This window comes from Salmo trutta, chromosome 10 (genome assembly GCF_901001165.1).
Source record: "Salmo trutta chromosome 10, fSalTru1.1, whole genome shotgun sequence".
NCBI lineage: Eukaryota > Metazoa > Chordata > Actinopteri > Salmoniformes > Salmonidae > Salmo > Salmo trutta.
This window is the reverse complement of record NC_042966.1, coordinates 40,321,198-40,338,361: the sequence shown is the minus strand read 5'-3', so window position 1 is coordinate 40,338,361 and position 17,164 is coordinate 40,321,198. Positions and strand designations below refer to the sequence as shown.

At 41.6% G+C, this 17,164-nt stretch overlaps 1 protein-coding gene across 5 annotated transcripts in view; it reads right to left on the bottom strand.

The window, feature by feature from the left end:
• LOC115201723 (uncharacterized) overlaps positions 1 to 16,624 on the bottom strand; it is a 69,108-nt gene extending 52,484 nt beyond the window's left edge. For 4 of the 5 annotated variants that reach the window (XM_029765569.1, XM_029765570.1, XM_029765573.1 and 1 more), the window contains exons 1-10: positions 15,849 to 16,624; positions 15,543 to 15,640; positions 13,893 to 13,965; positions 13,565 to 13,684; positions 13,165 to 13,281; positions 11,974 to 12,071; positions 8,305 to 8,420; positions 2,861 to 3,003; positions 734 to 884; positions 129 to 272 (exon numbers count right to left, since the gene is read on the bottom strand). In XM_029765569.1, the coding sequence (XP_029621429.1) occupies positions 129 to 272; positions 734 to 884; positions 2,861 to 3,003; positions 8,305 to 8,420; positions 11,974 to 12,071; positions 13,165 to 13,281; positions 13,565 to 13,684; positions 13,893 to 13,965; positions 15,543 to 15,640; positions 15,849 to 15,902 (1,114 nt within the window). In that variant the 5' untranslated portion in view covers positions 15,903 to 16,624. Of the gene's footprint in view, positions 1 to 128; positions 273 to 733; positions 885 to 2,860; positions 3,004 to 8,304; positions 8,421 to 11,973; positions 12,072 to 13,164; positions 13,282 to 13,564; positions 13,685 to 13,892; positions 13,966 to 15,542; positions 15,641 to 15,760 lie in introns of all 5 variants that reach the window. The other variant, XM_029765572.1, reaches the window with a different exon arrangement.
• Positions 16,625 to 17,164: the final 540 nt, after the last annotated feature.

Here is a 17,164-nt window from a genome sequence, read left to right as displayed (position 1 = left end):
TAAGTGTCTGATAAATGACTCAAAATGTTAAATTAATACTATGACAATTCACCACCAAAATAGGTTACACTATTAATCCTTTTTGTTAGCAACCCCGACTGAATACCACTGACTAAGAACAACCATACTTGCTATCATGATTGTCTTGGAGTTTCCCCCCAGGCTATCTTTCAGGAGCCAGGTCAGAAGAGAGTCTCTGTAGGGGATAAACAGCTGCTTCTTCCTCTTCCCTGTGTGGGAGCTCCTTCCTCCTCCAGTCACACATGTATCAGCTAGGAGTGAACAGACAGAGACTTTATAGGGGGGTGAAGAGCAGCTTTTACTTTTTTGTAACCCCTCCTCCACACACACACACACACACACACAAGCTAGGAGGCAAGACACACAAAGAAGTAAACACACACACCCCCCAGAGAGACCGACACGAAACACTAATTGACTGAAAAAAAATTACACAATAACATCTTCCAAAACAACTACAAAAGCGTGAAAGGACTTATGTTTCATGCCACAAAGCTGGCCAGCGAGATGAATACTTACTACTGGCTGCCAGTAGTGTAGCTACCGCTTGGTAGACTGACTCAAAATCCTGGTACAGAGTTTAATTGGTATTACTAATAGCCTGAGTTGTCATGTCATGGTTGGCATTAGACATGTGGTGTGTGTGGGCGCATCTGTGCTTGCATTTCCGTCTGGTCATGTGCTCGTCCATGTGTACTAAGCATAAATTTACCCAGAGCAGAGATGACACTACCCAGAGTGACCAGGGACTTGTTGATGTTGGCTCCTTCCTTCAGTCTGGCACCAGTCTTCTCACTGCCTGCCAAGTCTACCAGGTGGATCTTACTCACTGTCTCACATGGCAGCTCTGCATCAAAACGAACCTGGAGACCAAGAAGACACACAGACACAGAGCTGTTAACGTCAGGAGGGAGGGAGGGATGGCTTGATGGCGTGTAAAGGAGGGAGGGAGACAGCGACAAATCAGCACTCAACACTGTGCTACTTAACATGTATAGCTGGATGTGGCTCAAAGCAAAACATCTCTAAATAATAATTTTGGACAAATTTGATCTCGAGCGCTGGTCTTTGGTTGCACCCTAAGGCAAGAAAATACTTTTCTTCAACAAAGTCAAAGGGTCAACCACACACACACACACACACCTGTCATGACGTTGGCCTGTGGGTAAGGTTTATGACCCCCCCCATAAATACCTTTCTCCCTTCCCCTCTCTCTCTGACCCTACTGAAGGACTGGAATAGCCTGTGTTAAATATAGAGAGTCTGGGAACATCAAACAAATGGGGGAAAGGAACCATCTTTTGTTAATAAAACCAGTTGGAAATATGCTTGATAACGTAATGAGTATGTATGTCAGTTCATTGTTATCTGAGACATTATGATTGATGACAGGACAACATAAACTGTACCTGAGAAAGTATACACCCTCTAGTTATCAGAGTAACATGGAATTGTTATGCAATTGAAATGTTTGATATTGAAATTGTTTGTTAGGAGATTAAATGTAATTTTAGCTTCCAAATGAGAGATGGGTTTTCATAAGGAAAGTGCCCTGCTTGATCAGTGGCCAACCCTGTGAAGAGACAGGGGTTATAAACGATGAAACACCTCCTCCCCCTCTACACTATATAAGCCTTTGACGAAAAGATAACCAGTATGTTCCAGTACGGGAGGTCTGCAGCCTCTACGTTAGAAGGACAGACACATATCAAGGACAGAACTAAGCCAACCTCGGCGTGAGCTATGGTATGAACTGGTATGAACTTTGAGCTTATTCACTACAGAAGTGATACTTCCTAGCCGTTGAGTTAGCCGCTGCTAGCGTGGGCTAGGAAAGGACGGACGACGGATCCAGTCTAACAACCAGACGAAGATACCACCACGTATCCATTACCACTAGAGACATTCTTCCACTACAGGAAGATCTGTTGGCCAACCCGGCCAGCATCTACGACCAATCTACCGAAGCGCAGCTCAGAGTAAATATTTATTGCATTTTCCTTTTCCAAATGGGCGGTAATTTAGAATGCATAAGATAATGTATTTACGATAGCATAGCTGCTGTTTCTGTGTTCCTAAATCTTCCCGCTCTTTCATTCAAGCCCAACCCCCTTCCTTTGTGTAACCAGCCATGATACAGGCTCAGTCCACCAGGACGTTTTCTGTATGACATATTTTGTATTCTGTGTATTTGTAATTCTGTGTGATTAGTTAGGTATTTAGTAAATAAATAATTAAACCCAATTTTGTATTGCTGATTCAACTTGTTAGCCAGGGTTCGTGAAGATAACCAAGAATTGACCACTTTCATTATGAGACTGAAAATAAGATAAGGGTTAATATTGACTGCTATCGATGTAAAATATTACTAAGTATTTTAAGAGTTTATTCGGAAGATAACGGCTCTATAAACGTTCTTCCGTGGTGCCCCGACTTTCTAGTTAATTACATTTACATGATTAGCTTAATCAGGTAATATTAATTACAGAGAAATAATTTTATAAGTTAGCATGTCATATCACTTAATCCGGCATAGCCAAAGACACAACACACCCAAGTAAAAACTGACATGAATACATGGTGTGGTCCTGTGTGGGTCAGTTGATCAGATCAAAGTTGTGGGTTCACACAGTGAAACACACTAAATAAATAACTCAATGTACTGTAAGTCACTATGGATAAAATAGTCTAATAGGCAGGTATTGGTATATTATAGTACAAAAATAGACATTGTGAACACTTGGTCACCAGCAGTTTCTGTGTGTGTGTGTGTGTGTGTGTGTGTGTGTGTGTGTGTGTGTGTGTGTGTGTGTGTGTGTGTGTGTGTGTGTGTGTGTACCTGTGTGAAGATGATGGTGAAGCTGGAGTGAGAGCAGCTGCTGACGTCATTCATGCCTGTGTTCGCCGTGGTGCGTTTGGCATTCCCAGCATGCATTAGCTTCTCAATATCAGTGTAGTTCTGAACCAGGCGCGGCGACAGGTCTGACCACACACAGAGAGAGACACACACACACCTGACATCACATCTGACATTTATTTAACCTTTATTTAACTAGGAAGGGGTCATTGAGATTTAAAATTCTATTTTTCAAGAGCGTCCTGGCCAAGATAGGCAGCACCAAATCATTACAAAAAAATAAGACATACAACATGAAAAACTACAAGTAATCTAGTAAAAACCATAGAATTCACAAGAGTATAAGAAAATCAAAAACAGCAAATTAAAAACATTGACATGTTAGGGAATCAGTCTCAAGATCATTCATCAGTGATTTAAAAATACCAAATCGGGACAAGTTCTTCCAGTTTAAAAGTATTTTGTAAGGCGTTCCAAGACAATGGCGCAGAGTACATAAAAGCCCTTTTACCAAATTCAGTTCGGACATTTGGAAGTTAGCAGGATAAAGTCCAGCGAACGAAGAGAGTACCCACCACATTTCTGAACAATAAAAATGGCCAAATAAAAAGGTAGTAAACCCAAAATGTCTTTGTAAATAAAAGTATACCAGTGACTGAGCCTACGAGTGACTAGAGAAGGCCAGCCAACCCTGGTATATAAAGTGCAGTGGTGCGTAAGGGTTTTGCAGTTTAAAATAAATCTCAAAGTGCCATGGTAAAGGGTGTCAATTGATCTCAAACACGGAAGCATTCACATATAAAATATCCCCATAGTCTAGTAAAGGCATAAACGTAGCTGATACTAGCCTCCTTCTGGCTTCAAAAGAAAAACAGGCCTTATTCCTAAAATAAAATCCCAATTTCAGCTTCAATTTTTTTTGTAAGTTGTTGAATATGCATTTTAAGAGAGAGGACATCAAAATTTCAAGATATTTATATGAGGTTACAACCTCAATCTCCTTGCCCTGACAAGTAGTAATTAGCTGAAAGGTTCAGAGGTCTATTTCTTGCTTCAGAAAACACCATTAGTTTAGTCAGTATTGAGGATAAGCTTCAATTGACACAAGGTATATTGAACAGTATAAAAAGCATTTTGGACATCTTTATCTAAATGATTTATATAAAAAGTGAATGAGAGAGAGACAGAGAGACCACAGAGACCACATAGACCACAGAGACCAGAGTGAACAAAGGATTTCACGTGGCCAAACTCCAAAATCATCAAAATGGGAAAATGAAACGTCGGAAGTTTACATACACTTTAGCCAAATATATTTAAACTCAGTTTCACAATTCCTGACATTTAATCCTAGGAAAAATCCCCTGTCTTAGGTCAGTTAGGATCACCACTTTACTTTAAGAATGTGAAATCACTCGCTCTAATAGCAGACCAGCACCATGGATCACTGCATGGTGGGAGACAGGGTTAGGGGTCAGAGTTCAAACAGACAGTGCTCCTCCTGCAGACAAAGAAGTACTATTATATTGACAAGATAGTCGAGTGACCACTCTGACAATGGAAGTTGTTGTCCCAAAGGCGGTAAGGCATGCGGTCTGATTATCGTGGACACTGCAGACCAGCACCATGGAGCACTGCATGGTGGGAGACAGGGTTTGTCTGGAAGAGATACAGTTGAAGACGGAAGTTCACATACACCTTAGCTAAATACATTTAAACTCAGTTTCACAATTCCTGACATTTAATCCTAGTAAGAATTCCCTGTTTTAGGTCAGCTAGGATCACCACTTTATTTTAAGAATGTGAAATGTCAGAATAATAGTAGAGAGAATGATTTATTTCAGCTTTTATTTCTTTCATCACATTCTCAGTGGGTCAGAAGTTTACATACACTCAATTAGTATTTGGTAGCATTGCCTTTAAATTGTTTAACTTGGATCAAACGTTCCAGGTAGCCTTCCACAAGCTTCCCACAATAAGTTGGGTGAATTTTGGCCCATTCCTCCAGACAGAACTGGTGTAAATGAGTCAGGTTTGTAGGCCTCCTTGCTCGCACACGCTTTTTCAGTTCTGCCTACAAATTTTCTATAGGATTGAGGTCAGGACTTTGTGCTGGCCACTCCAATACCTTGACTTTGTTCTCCTTAAGCCATTTTGCCACAACTTTGGAGGTATGCTTGGGGTCATTGTCCATTTGGAAGACCCATTTGCAACCAAGCTTTAACTTCCTGACTGATGTCTTGAGATGTTGCTTCAATATATCCACATAATTTTCCATCCTCATGATGCCAGCTATTTTGTGAAGTGCACCAGTCCCTCCTGCAGCAAAGCATGATGCTGCCACCCCCGTGCTTCACGGTTGGGATGGTGTTCTTCAGCTTGCAAGCCTCCCCCTTTTTCCTCCAAACATAACGATGGTCATTATAGCCAAACAATTCTATTTTTGTTTCATCAGACATTTCTCCAAAAAGTACAATCTTCGTCCTCATGTGCAGTTGAAAACCGGCGTCTGTCTTTTTATGACGGTTTTGGAGCAGTGGCTTCTTCCTTGCTGAGCGGCCTTTCAGGTTGTCGATATAGGACTGTTTCCTCCAGCATCTTCACAAGGTCCTTTGCTGCTGTTCTGGGATTGATTTGCACTTTTCGCACCAAAGTACGTTCATCTCTAGGAGACGGAACGCGTCTCCTTCCTGAGCGGTATGACAGCTGCGTGGTCCCATGGTGTTTATACTTGCGTACTATTGTTTGTACAGATGAACGTGGTACCTTGAGGCATTTGGAAATTGCTCCCAAGGATGAACCAGACTTGTAGAGGTCTACAATTTTTTTCTGAGGTCTTGGCTGATTTCTTTTGATTTTCCCATGATGTCAAGCAAAGAGGCACTGAGTTTGAAGGTAGGCCTTGAAATACATCCACAGGTACACCTCCAATTGACTCAAATGATGTCAATTAGCCTATCAGAAGCTTCTAAAGCCATGACATTTTCTGGAATTTTCCAAGCTATTTAAAGGCACAGTCAACTTAATGTATGTAAACTTCTAACCCACTGGAATTGTGATAGAGTGAATTATAAGTGAAATAATCTGTCTGTAAACAATTGTTGGAAAAATTACTTGTGTCATGCACAAAGTAGATGTCCTAACCAACTTGCCAAAAGTATAGTTCGTAAACAAGAAATTTGTGGAGTGCTTGAAAAACTAGTTTTAATGACTCCAACCTAAGTGTATGTAAACTTCCGACTTCAAATGTATATGTCCACTTGTGAGAATGTGGGAAGGGTCCGTGGACATTTAAGGGACACTTATGTTGAGTGTGTTTCATTTGGTGACCTCACGAAGGACAGGAAACACACACAGAACTACCATCTCTGAACGTGTACATTTCTCAATTATGGTGTTTGCATCTAATTATTGTATAAAATGAATGAGTAAAGATGAAACTATTTGTGAAATGATGTAATGTGAACCTTTACATTTTGGGAGAATTGTATTCCCTGTAAAGTTTAACTAGTCACCAGCCACGCCCCCGCCAGCACAAACATGATCTGGCGTCATAGAACCCGCCTTCTCTACTGTTACGAACAAAAGCCCCTCCTGAGGAAATCCTCTTCAGACTAATCAAACCCACAGCGTGAGCTGTGATTGCGAATAGTTCAGACCTCGGTGTAAGCTGAGATGGCACAGGTTTGAGAACCAAGACTAGAAAACCATACCACGTGGATCATTAGCTACACGGCTGAAAATGGTTAAACTCTGAGACTATCGATCCCTACAGAATAAGAGCAAATCTTAGATACTAATTACTAGTCTGCAGCTAGAAATTATGTAAAACTGGGATGCGAATTCCGACAACAGCCCGAAAACATCTATTCTATGAGAACATTTCTGAATGGTACTCTGAAGTCTCCAGTCTAACCACAAAAGACTTTGATCTTCAGGGAAACAGAAAGAGAGATTAACTCTCCGGATTCCAACAGAGAAGACAACAATGACATACACCGTAAATATGTACTTGCAATTACTCTCGAATGAGCGGCCGTTCACGTGCGAAGGATTAGCATTTCAATGTATATAATTATAGACTGTAAGGGAATCCATTTCGTCTTCCCCGCTCCTTCTCAGTCCACACCCCCTTCCCTTTGTCCACCAAGCAGTCATATCGGTTTAGCCCACTAGGGGATCTTCCCTATCACTGTTAGTAACCAATATCTACCGTTTGTTTATGCATTTCTGTGATTATTTAGTTAATAAATAAATGATTAAGCCAATTGGTGTAAGGATGATTTATATTAAAGGATGGGTTCGTGCAGATAACCAACAATTTATGACGTTCAGATGAGACTGACGTGAGGTAAAGAATAATTCATTAATAGAAGACTAATTAATCAGATATTTTTATATCTGTAGAGTTATATTCGGAAAAGTATAACTTTGTAATCTGAAGATTGTCCGCGGTGCCCCGACTTCCTAGTTAATTACATTTACATGATTAGTTTAATCACGTAATAATAATTACAGAGAATTGATTTGAAAAAAATAAGTCTTCACCTTTAATGATGCCAAAGACACAACAACAGAAACCAGTGTTGAGTTTGAGTTAGCAACATGTCCAACAAGCCTTTTTAACCTTGTTCTGAACAACTCCAAAACAAAGGTCATGTGGTTTGGTAAGAAGAATGCCCCTCCTCCCACAGGTGTTATTACTACCTCTGAGGGTATAGAGCTTGAGGTAGTCACCTCATACAAGTAAATGGGAGTATGGCTAGACGGTGCACTGTCCTTCTCTCAGCACATATCAAAGATGCAGGCTAAAGTTGCAAAACTGCAGGGATGTAAACAAATTTGCGCACAAAACTTGAGAAGCTTTGTGCGTAAGGAACATTCTTGGGATCTTTTAATTCAGCTCATGAAACATGGGACCAACACTTTACATGTTGACTTCATAATTTAGTTCAGCGTTTCTACCAAATCTATTAATTTTAAAATGTTGATTACTTTTCTTTGCCATTATCATTCACCTGATGATAACACAAATGTTGGGCTAACATATGATGGGGTCCCTGTGTTGCCGGTCTAGCTGGGAGGGGGGGGGTCCCTGTGTTGCCGGTCTAGCTGGGAGGGGGGGGTCCCTGTGTTGCCGGTCTAGCTGGGAGGGGGGGGTCCCTGTGTTGCCGGTCTAGCTGGGAGGGGGGGGTCCCTGTGTTGCCGGTCTAGCTGGGAGGGGGGGGTCCCTGTGTTGCCGGTCTAGCTGGGAGGGGGGGGTCCCTGTGTTGCCGGTCTAGCTGGGAGGGGGGGGTCCCTGTGTTGCCGGTCTAGCTGGGAGGGGGGGGTCCCTGTGTTGCCGGTCTAGCTGGGAGGGGGGGGTCCCTGGGCAAGAAAAGGTTGTAGACCCCTGATCAATGTGGTAGTGAGTGATAAAGTCTTACTCTCCACATAGGGCCCATCCTTGGGGTGTTCTCTGAGGTGGAGTCCTGACCTGCTCCCTGGGCCCGTCTTAGTCGTGAGAAGGTCCTGCACACGCTCATTATAAATCTCCAGGTAGCTAACAAACAAAGACATGGAACATTTCACATCATAATCATCATCATCATCATTATTACCATCCACCATCGGGCTGCAGAACAATCGACCGCAAGCTTCCTTCAGTATCTACAGGCTCTAGAAAGGCGTTTGCTATTTGATGGGGGAAAGATAAGTAGCTTTAACCACATCACATGATAATCTGTGAAGACGTTAGATAGCTACTCCATTTCCTGTTCCTGATATCTGTCACTCTGACTAGCTGCTTTCATTCAACCATCAGAATAACTTATCACTTGATCCAAATCATCCACTGAGATAAATTGTATTTTCAAGCTAATTTTCACTCACTTAGCGAATTACCTAATTAAACCCTGTCAGAAAAACACAATAATAAAAGCCATGATTTTCCTCATCTATTGTTGACAGAGATTAAAGTGCCATTTACATCAAAGCAAGTCATCTTTTCACAGCCTGAACAAAGAGAGATTTATTCTGTTGGGGTTGTGAGTGGTAGGAAAGAGATTTATTCTGTTGGGGTTGTGAGTGGTAGGAAAGAGATGTATTCTGTTGGGGTTGTGAGTGGTAGGAAAGAGATGTATTCTGTTGGGGTTGTGAGTGGTAGGAAAGAGATGTATTCTGTTGGGGTTGTGAGTGGTAGGAAAGAGATGTATTCTGTTGGGGTTGTGAGTGGTAGGAAAGAGATGTATTCTGTTGGGGTTGTGAGTGGTAGGAAAGAGATGTATTCTGTTGGGGTTGTGAGTGGTAGGAAAGAGATGTATTCTGTTGGGGTTGTGAGTGGTAGGAAAGAGATGTATTCTGTTGGGGTTGTGAGTGGTAGGAAAGAGATGTATTCTGTTGGGGTTGTGAGTGGGAGGAAAGAGATGTATTCTGTTGGGGTTGTGAGTGGGAGGAAAGAGATTTATTCTGTTGGGGTTGTGAGTGGGAGGAAAGAGATTTATTCTGTTGGGGTTGTGAGTGGGAGGAAAGAGATTTATTCTGTTGGGGTTGTGAGTGGGAGGAAAGAGATTTATTCTGTTGGGGTTGTGAGTGGGAGGAAAGAGATTTATTCTGTTGGGGTTGTGAGTGGGAGGAAAGAGATTTATTCTGTTGGGGTTGTGAGTGGGAGGAAAGAGATTTATTCTGTTGGGGTTGTGAGTGGTAGGAAAGAGATTTATTCTGTTGGGGTTGTGAGTGGTAGGAAAGAGATTTATTCTGTTGGGGTTGTGAGTGGTAGGAAAGAGATTTATTCTGTTGGGGTTGTGAGTGGTAGGAAAGAGATTTATTCTGTTGGGGTTGTGAGTGGTAGGAAAGAGATTTATTCTGTTGGGGTTGTGAGTGGTAGGAAAGAGATTTATTCTGTTGGGGTTGTGAGTGGGAGGAAAGAGATTTATTCTGTTGGGGTTGTGAGTGGTAGGAAAGAGATTTATTCTGTTGGGGTTGTGAGTGGTAGGAAAGAGATTTATTCTGTTGGGGTTGTGAGTGGTAGGAAAGAGATTTATTCTGTTGGGGTTGTGAGTGGTAGGAAAGAGATTTATTCTGTTGGGGTTGTGAGTGGTAGGAAAGAGATTTATTCTGTTGGGGTTGTGAGTGGTAGGAAAGAGATTTATTCTGTTGGGGTTGTGAGTGGTAGGAAAGAGATTTATTCTGTTGGGGTTGTGAGTGGTAGGAAAGAGATTTATTCTGTTGGGGTTGTGAGTGGTAGGAAAGAGATTTATTCTGTTGGGGTTGTGAGTGGTAGGAAAGAGATTTATTCTGTTGGGGTTGTGAGTGGGAGGAAAGAGATTTATTCTGTTGGGGTTGTGAGTGGTAGGAAAGAGATTTATTCTGTTGGGGTTGTGAGTGGTAGGAAAGAGATTTATTCTGTTGGGGTTGTGAGTGGTAGGAAAGAGATTTATTCTGTTGGGGTTGTGAGTGGTAGGAAAGAGATTTATTCTGTTGGGGTTGTGAGTGGTAGGAAAGAGATGTATTCTGTTGGGGTTGTGAGTGGTAGGAAAGAGATTTATTCTGTTGGGGTTGTGAGTGGTAGGAAAGAGATTTATTCTGTTGGGGTTGTGAGTGGTAGGAAAGAGATTTATTCTGTTGGGGTTGTGAGTGGTAGGAAAGAGATTTATTCTGTTGGGGTTGTGAGTGGTAGGAAAGAGATTTATTCTGTTGGGGTTGTGAGTGGTAGGAAAGAGATTTATTCTGTTGGGGTTGTGAGTGGGAGGAAAGAGACTTATTCTGTTGGGGTTGTGAGTGGGAGGAAAGAGACTTATTCTGTTGGGGTTGTGAGTGGGAGGAAAGAGATTTATTCTGTTGGGGTTGTGAGTGGGAGGAAAGAGATGTATTCTGTTGGGGTTGCGAGTGGGAGGAAAGAGACTTATTCTGTTGGGGTTGTGAGTGGTAGGAAAGAGACGTATTCTGTTGGGGTTGTGAGTGGGAGGAAAGAGACTTATTCTGTTGGGGTTGTGAGTGGTAGGAAAGAGACGTATTCTGTTGGGGTTGTGAGTGGGAGGAAAGAGATTTATTCTGTTGGGGTTGTGAGTGGGAGGAAAGAGATTTATTCTGTTGGGGTTGTGGGTGGGAGGAAAGAGATTTATTCTGTTGGGGTTGTGAGTGGGAGGAAAGAGATTTATTCTGTTGGGGGTGTGAGTGGGAGGAAAGAGATTTATTCTGTTGCGGTTGTGAGTGGGAGGAAAGAGACTTATTCTGTTGGGGTTGTGAGTGGGAGGAAAGAGACGTATTCTGTTGGGGTTGTGAGTGGGAGGAAAGAGATTTATTCTGTTGGGGTTGTGGGTGGGAGGAAAGAGAGACAGGGAACGTTATTGCTTAGTTGTCTGGAAACAACTTTAACACTCACAACGATCTCTCTCTGAGCACACAAAAATGAAAGCAGACACCATTTCCACCTGATTAAGTTTTAATACCCTGTATGTTTATTTAATTAAAAGAGTTCTATAAAAAAATATATATATTCTGACAGCGGCTGGGGAAAGTATTTTATTTAGTCATAAAATCCATAGGAATTACTACAGCGGAGCTGGTATAAGACAGCTTGTCTTTATGTTCATTGGCATACAGATGTACTGTAATCACGCTGTACTCTAAAATCATCCAACTAGCAGTCAGGTAAACTAGCCTAGCGCTCCTCTATGGGGTTTGGCAGTTAGGTCAGCTATCCTAGCGCTACTGTAGGGGGTTTGGCAGTTAGGTCAGCTAGAGTCCCTCAGACTTATCATACAGAAGGTGAAAAGGCCAATGTTCACCTTCCTTTATCGCATCCTCCCCCGGTTGTTCGAATCTGCTCTACTGGCTAAAAGTCTGGACAGGTAAACGTTGTGAATACCAACAGATGACCTCACATGGTCGACCCTCAGCTAATTAGTCACATTTTAGATAGGTGCCAAATGAACATGCCATCCAGCCAACACCATTGGACCACACTGTCTGCCACACTTCTTTAAACTGCTAGTGCTCTCTCTCTCTTCCCCCCCTCCCAGAGGACATCAGTAGCTTTAGCTATGGCCATCAACTGTTCCGTGACAGCACGCTACAGTAGTTGTTGTTAGTTGCTCACCAGCGCTGACTCTTACCTGACCTCTGTGCGGAAGGAGGCCCCATCCACCTGGTCCATCTCTGATATCTGACAGAACAGGCCATCGCAGATCCGTGGAATCAGACCTAGATCTCCCTGGAACACAAGGAAGAAAGTATAACAGGAGAGGTCATGTACATTTAACATACATATGGTGTTTCCTATAGTCCCTCTCCTCTGCTGTCCCACACACACGCACACGTCCAGTGAAGCAACAACTTCTACAAACACCAACCAAACAGCCAGGGCATTTGATGTGAAGTTAAAGAGTCTACACCACCTTATACAAATGCAGTGGAATATGTGAATGTCGTTTTACGTCACAAAATGTTTTTGTTTTTTTATAATTTAAAATATAGGTGGCACCTTGGACGAAGTCCGGCCTATGATGCTTGCATAGTTCTGCTACAAACCTAAACTTTTATTACATGTAGCTATTACTCAACTATGCAGTGATTCCATGTGTTATTTCATAGTTTTGATGTCTTCACTATTATTCTACAATGTAGAAAATAGTAAAAAGAAAAACCTTGGAATGAGTAGATGTGTCCAAACTTGACTGTTACGATAGATACAAATTTATTACAAATATTTCTGCTGAGACGGGCTTGGATAATCATGGATACCATTTTTATGTATCTGCAAGCAGTTTGAAAGAAGTTGAAAGCAGTTTTGCGAGCCATTGCTAACTAGAGTTAGCACACAATCATTGTACCATCTGTTCCAATAGACTTCCAGCCATTGAGCTAACGCTAGTTAGCAATTGAGCTAACGCTAGTTAGCAATTGAGCTAACGCTAGTTAGCAATTGAGCTAACGCTAGTTAGCAACTTCAAAATGCACACAGACACCAACAAAAATAAAAAGAATGGTATCCACGAGTTCAACCACTCCGGGTACGCTGAGAAAGGGCTTTATTGCTAAAATCTCACACTTAACCTTAAAGATCAAAGTGACAAGTTACAACATATTTGTAGTAAATAGAGTAAGGAGCCACCACTAGCTCTTCATCTACCTAGAGTGCAGTGACGCGCACCAGTTATATTTCAGATGGTGTCAATGTTATTTCATTTTCATGCATTTTAGTGTAAATGGTCCTTTAAAAAATGTAAAAAAAATAACAAATTAAAAATCACAATTTCAAAGTTGTAATACAAAAAAAACTCTAATAATAATCCTGGGTGACTTACTGGGCTTCCTATCATGGTATAAGACTTCCCTGATCCGGTTTCTCCATAGGCGAACACACAGGCGTTGTAACCTTCAAACGCTGCCTTCAGGACATCACAGCCCAAGTCTTTAAACACCTGCAATGAACAGGGATGGCCGGGAGGGGGTAGGGGGGGTGGTAAGAGGTGAATTAGGGGTTAAGCCGGATGCATGTGTGAAACCAGGGCGAGTTCAGTTGGTATGTGGGAGTTCTTATAGCTCTTTCTCCTCCAGAGCAGAACTTAAAGATAACAGAGAGATGTACAGCCTCTCCTCCACGTAGAGAACACACCACAGGGTCTCCATTGAGGGTATAGCTGATGAACAGTGTGCCACTTGAGTGGCTGCAGGTTCAGAGGTGTGTGTGTGTTTGTGCTATACCTTCTCCTGAGGCACAAAGTTGGGGCTTCTGACATCAGTAGAATCGTAGGAGAAATCATAGGAGAATGAATGTCTTCCTCGGTCAGTCAGGCCAATGCCAGGAATGCCTTTGTGTATGTCCTACAAACACAAAAAAAATCCAGCTTTGATTCATTTATAAAACAGGAGAGCCATTGTCATTGTGCCATCTTCATTCTAGAACCTTCGGTTGGTCCCGATATTTGTACAAACATTTCTCATATCATCATAATCTGTTCCTTCCCCCAAAAATGTGTCACTTAAAACAAAAGCTCAAGAATGGTTTCTGACGATTTAATGTTGCATTGACCTTTTTGTTGCAGTCTACAGAAGTCGTGTTCCCCTCCATGTGGATAATCACCTTCGCTGACATTTCCTTTTCTCTGTGAAATGGATGTAGATTTTTCGAACAGTTTACATTAAGTCAAAAGTCAGGCTGTTTTATGTAGAAAACAGCAAACAATGTCGAGTGAAGGCCTACAGACGATATATATTGTTAGTTTGTGGGCGAGTAAGTGTCATGACGATATATACAAATCAATGTTGTGATGATAATTTACTTGAATGAGAAAACACCTCTTATCGGGAAACAAGAATTTGAACTGTGCAGTTCATCTTTGAAAAAGCAATCTCTAGTGTTGAGTAAATTATTACTATATTTATCCCTGAACGTTTTATTTATTTAATTAATATATTTAATTAATAGGATATTTTTATCCTATTTCATTACTCTTCTAATGATATATAGCCTTCATTCCTGTGGAGGCTCCTCAGAGGAGGAAGGGGAGGACCATCATCCTCAGTGAATTGAATTTTTTAAAAAGTGGAACATTTAAAAAGGTATCATTTTCAGATAAAACTATACTAAATATATTTGTCACCAAATAATTGACTAAAACACTAATAGGAAATGAAGGTCTACAGTAGCCCTCAACAGAACTCTGTAGGGTAACACCATGATGTACCACAGGTAGTTTTCGTCCTCCTCTGCTTACATCAACTAAAAATACAAAACCTAGGAGGCTCATGGTTTTCACCCCCTTCCATAGACTTACACAGTAATTATGACAACATCCGGAGGACATCCTCCAACCTATCAGAGCTCTTGCAGCATTAACTGACATTTTGTCAACCCAATCAAAGGATCAGAGAATTACTCTAGTACTGAAAGCATAAGTTATAGCTAGTTAGCCTACTCAAACAACCAGCTCAAAACAGAGAGGGGTGATATGTTAGCTAGCTGGCTATCCAACACTGAAACTCTTCCAAATCAATGAATTACGTTTTTGGTGTTAATACTTTGTCGTCTCCGGGGCAGTAACTACTAAACCGCTTAGTTACTGTACACTTTAGTATAGAGTTCCCCAACTGGCAGCCCGCAGGTGTTTTCTATTCATTGTTGGACATTAACTGTAAAAACACCATGAAATTAACACCAAGTGATTTTAATTAAAGAAATGTGTTAGTATTCCCAGACATAAGACATTTGATCATATACAAATGTAAACAAGGTTTGAAATAATTGCTTCATCTGTTTGTGCCTCGTGGTCAATTTGCAATCAACAAATGATTTGTAATTACGTTCCAGCCCCTAACCAGCCACTCAAACAAAAACAAATACATCTGTCACTTTGATTAAAATAATATCTCTCGTCGTTAAGTTTCATGCGGAAATTCGAGTATCATGTAGTAGCCTGAACCTATCGATTGAGTTGGGTGAACGGAAAATTAATGACGGCCATCCAATATGCTGTTAAAAAATAAAATAAGGCAATGCCCATTAAGAAGTTATCGTCCTCCATCATCTTAAAATGACACAGACCCCACTGATTCATTCATATGCTGAGTCATGTCATCATACATCAAGTTATATCAATCCGATACGGCAACATGAAAAACATTTATGGATTGTCCATTCCGATTAAAGGAGAGTTTACATAATAAATGAGAGTATACAGACCTTTTGTTCAAGGGTCGAACACGGACAGCCACACACACCGACGCCATGGCCCAGAGCACGTTGGTCCAAATCACCTGAGAACTGCACCTGACAGCTGACTGATCAAATACAACACAAAAACAAATACATACACCGTGTCAGCCACATAAGTAGCTACAATCAGTTAACTTTCAATATGGCAACATAGTGATTAAGGTTCATGGCTGTGGGTAATTTACTCGTTTGACAGGCCTCTTCCGTTAGTTTACTTCTCAGAACAGACGGATATGTTTTTAACCGTGCCGGTCTCGGTGTGAACAAACTCACCGCCAGGAGGCTCCAGTTGACCTGGGCTCCAGTCTTCCCACCGACGTTTCCCATGATGCAACGTCCAGAGGGATTTTCAAACCGACACAGCGGAACAAACGAGGAAGTGCTAATGGTGAACTTAAATGCTGACCACACCGCTCGCTTTGTATAAATAAATATACACACACACGTTATTTAGTCTTCATCCAAACTGGTTGTTCTTCAACGAGCGTCTGCGTAGCCAGGTGTTAAACTATAACTTGGTTCTGTTTTTGATGCAATATGCGCTGTTAGTCCCGCATCATCATTGGTTTTTAGGAGCATAATACCCACATGTCATTGAAAGCTGAACTGAGGTCCACACTCCAGTCCAGTTGGTGGTAGGAATGAACCTTAAAGTTGGTTGCCAACAGCCATATAAAGTCCGAAGTAGAAGATTGAAGGATCAGCGATTAATTTAAACTAACTAGATTTATCCTTTTATCCGTGGATTAATTGTCAGAGTAGAGGACCTTGTGCATTTCAGGTAAAATAACAACCCAATGTTTATATCCCAGGACAAATTAGCTGGCAACAGCTAGCAAGCTAAATGGCCATGAATGTTTCACACCTGTCCCCAAATGAATATAGTTCAGAGTTCATTTTGATATTTCAACCTGCGTGTTCAGATTGAGTCTGGGTGTGGATGGACAAAAATCAACATGGGCACGCAGACACCGCCATATCTCAGTTTACTGGTCACCAATAAGGTATATTTCACTGGTCATCCCCAAAGACAACACTTCCTTTGTCCGCCTTTCCTTCCAGTTCTCTGCTGCCAATGACTGGAACGAATTGCAAAAATCACTGAAGCTGGAATCTTATATCTCCCTCTCTAACTTTAAGCATCATCTTTATTTGAATCCTCATTAGCTGACACCTTAGTGACTGCTAGTCTTCCTGGGGTCCACAGAAAATTCATCACGATTTCCTGGACATAGATTAGGCTAAATCCAGACCTAGACTGAAAACCATGCTCAATGGAACACTACCATTGAAATATATTTTTAGTCTAGAACTAGACTTAAGCTGTGTCCAGGTCACTCCTGGACACCAGCCCCACAAATATTAGACACTACACAGGAAGACATTACAGAAAGTGTCAAACTCATTCCATGGAGGGCTGAGTGTCTGTGGGTTTTCACTCCTCCCTTGTACTTGATCAATGAATAAAAGGTCATTAATTAGTAAGGAACTCCCCTCACCTGGATGTCTAGGTCTTAACTGAAAGGAAAACCCACATACACTTGGCCCTCTGTAGAATGAGTTTGACATCCCTGCCGTAAAGGGCCGTC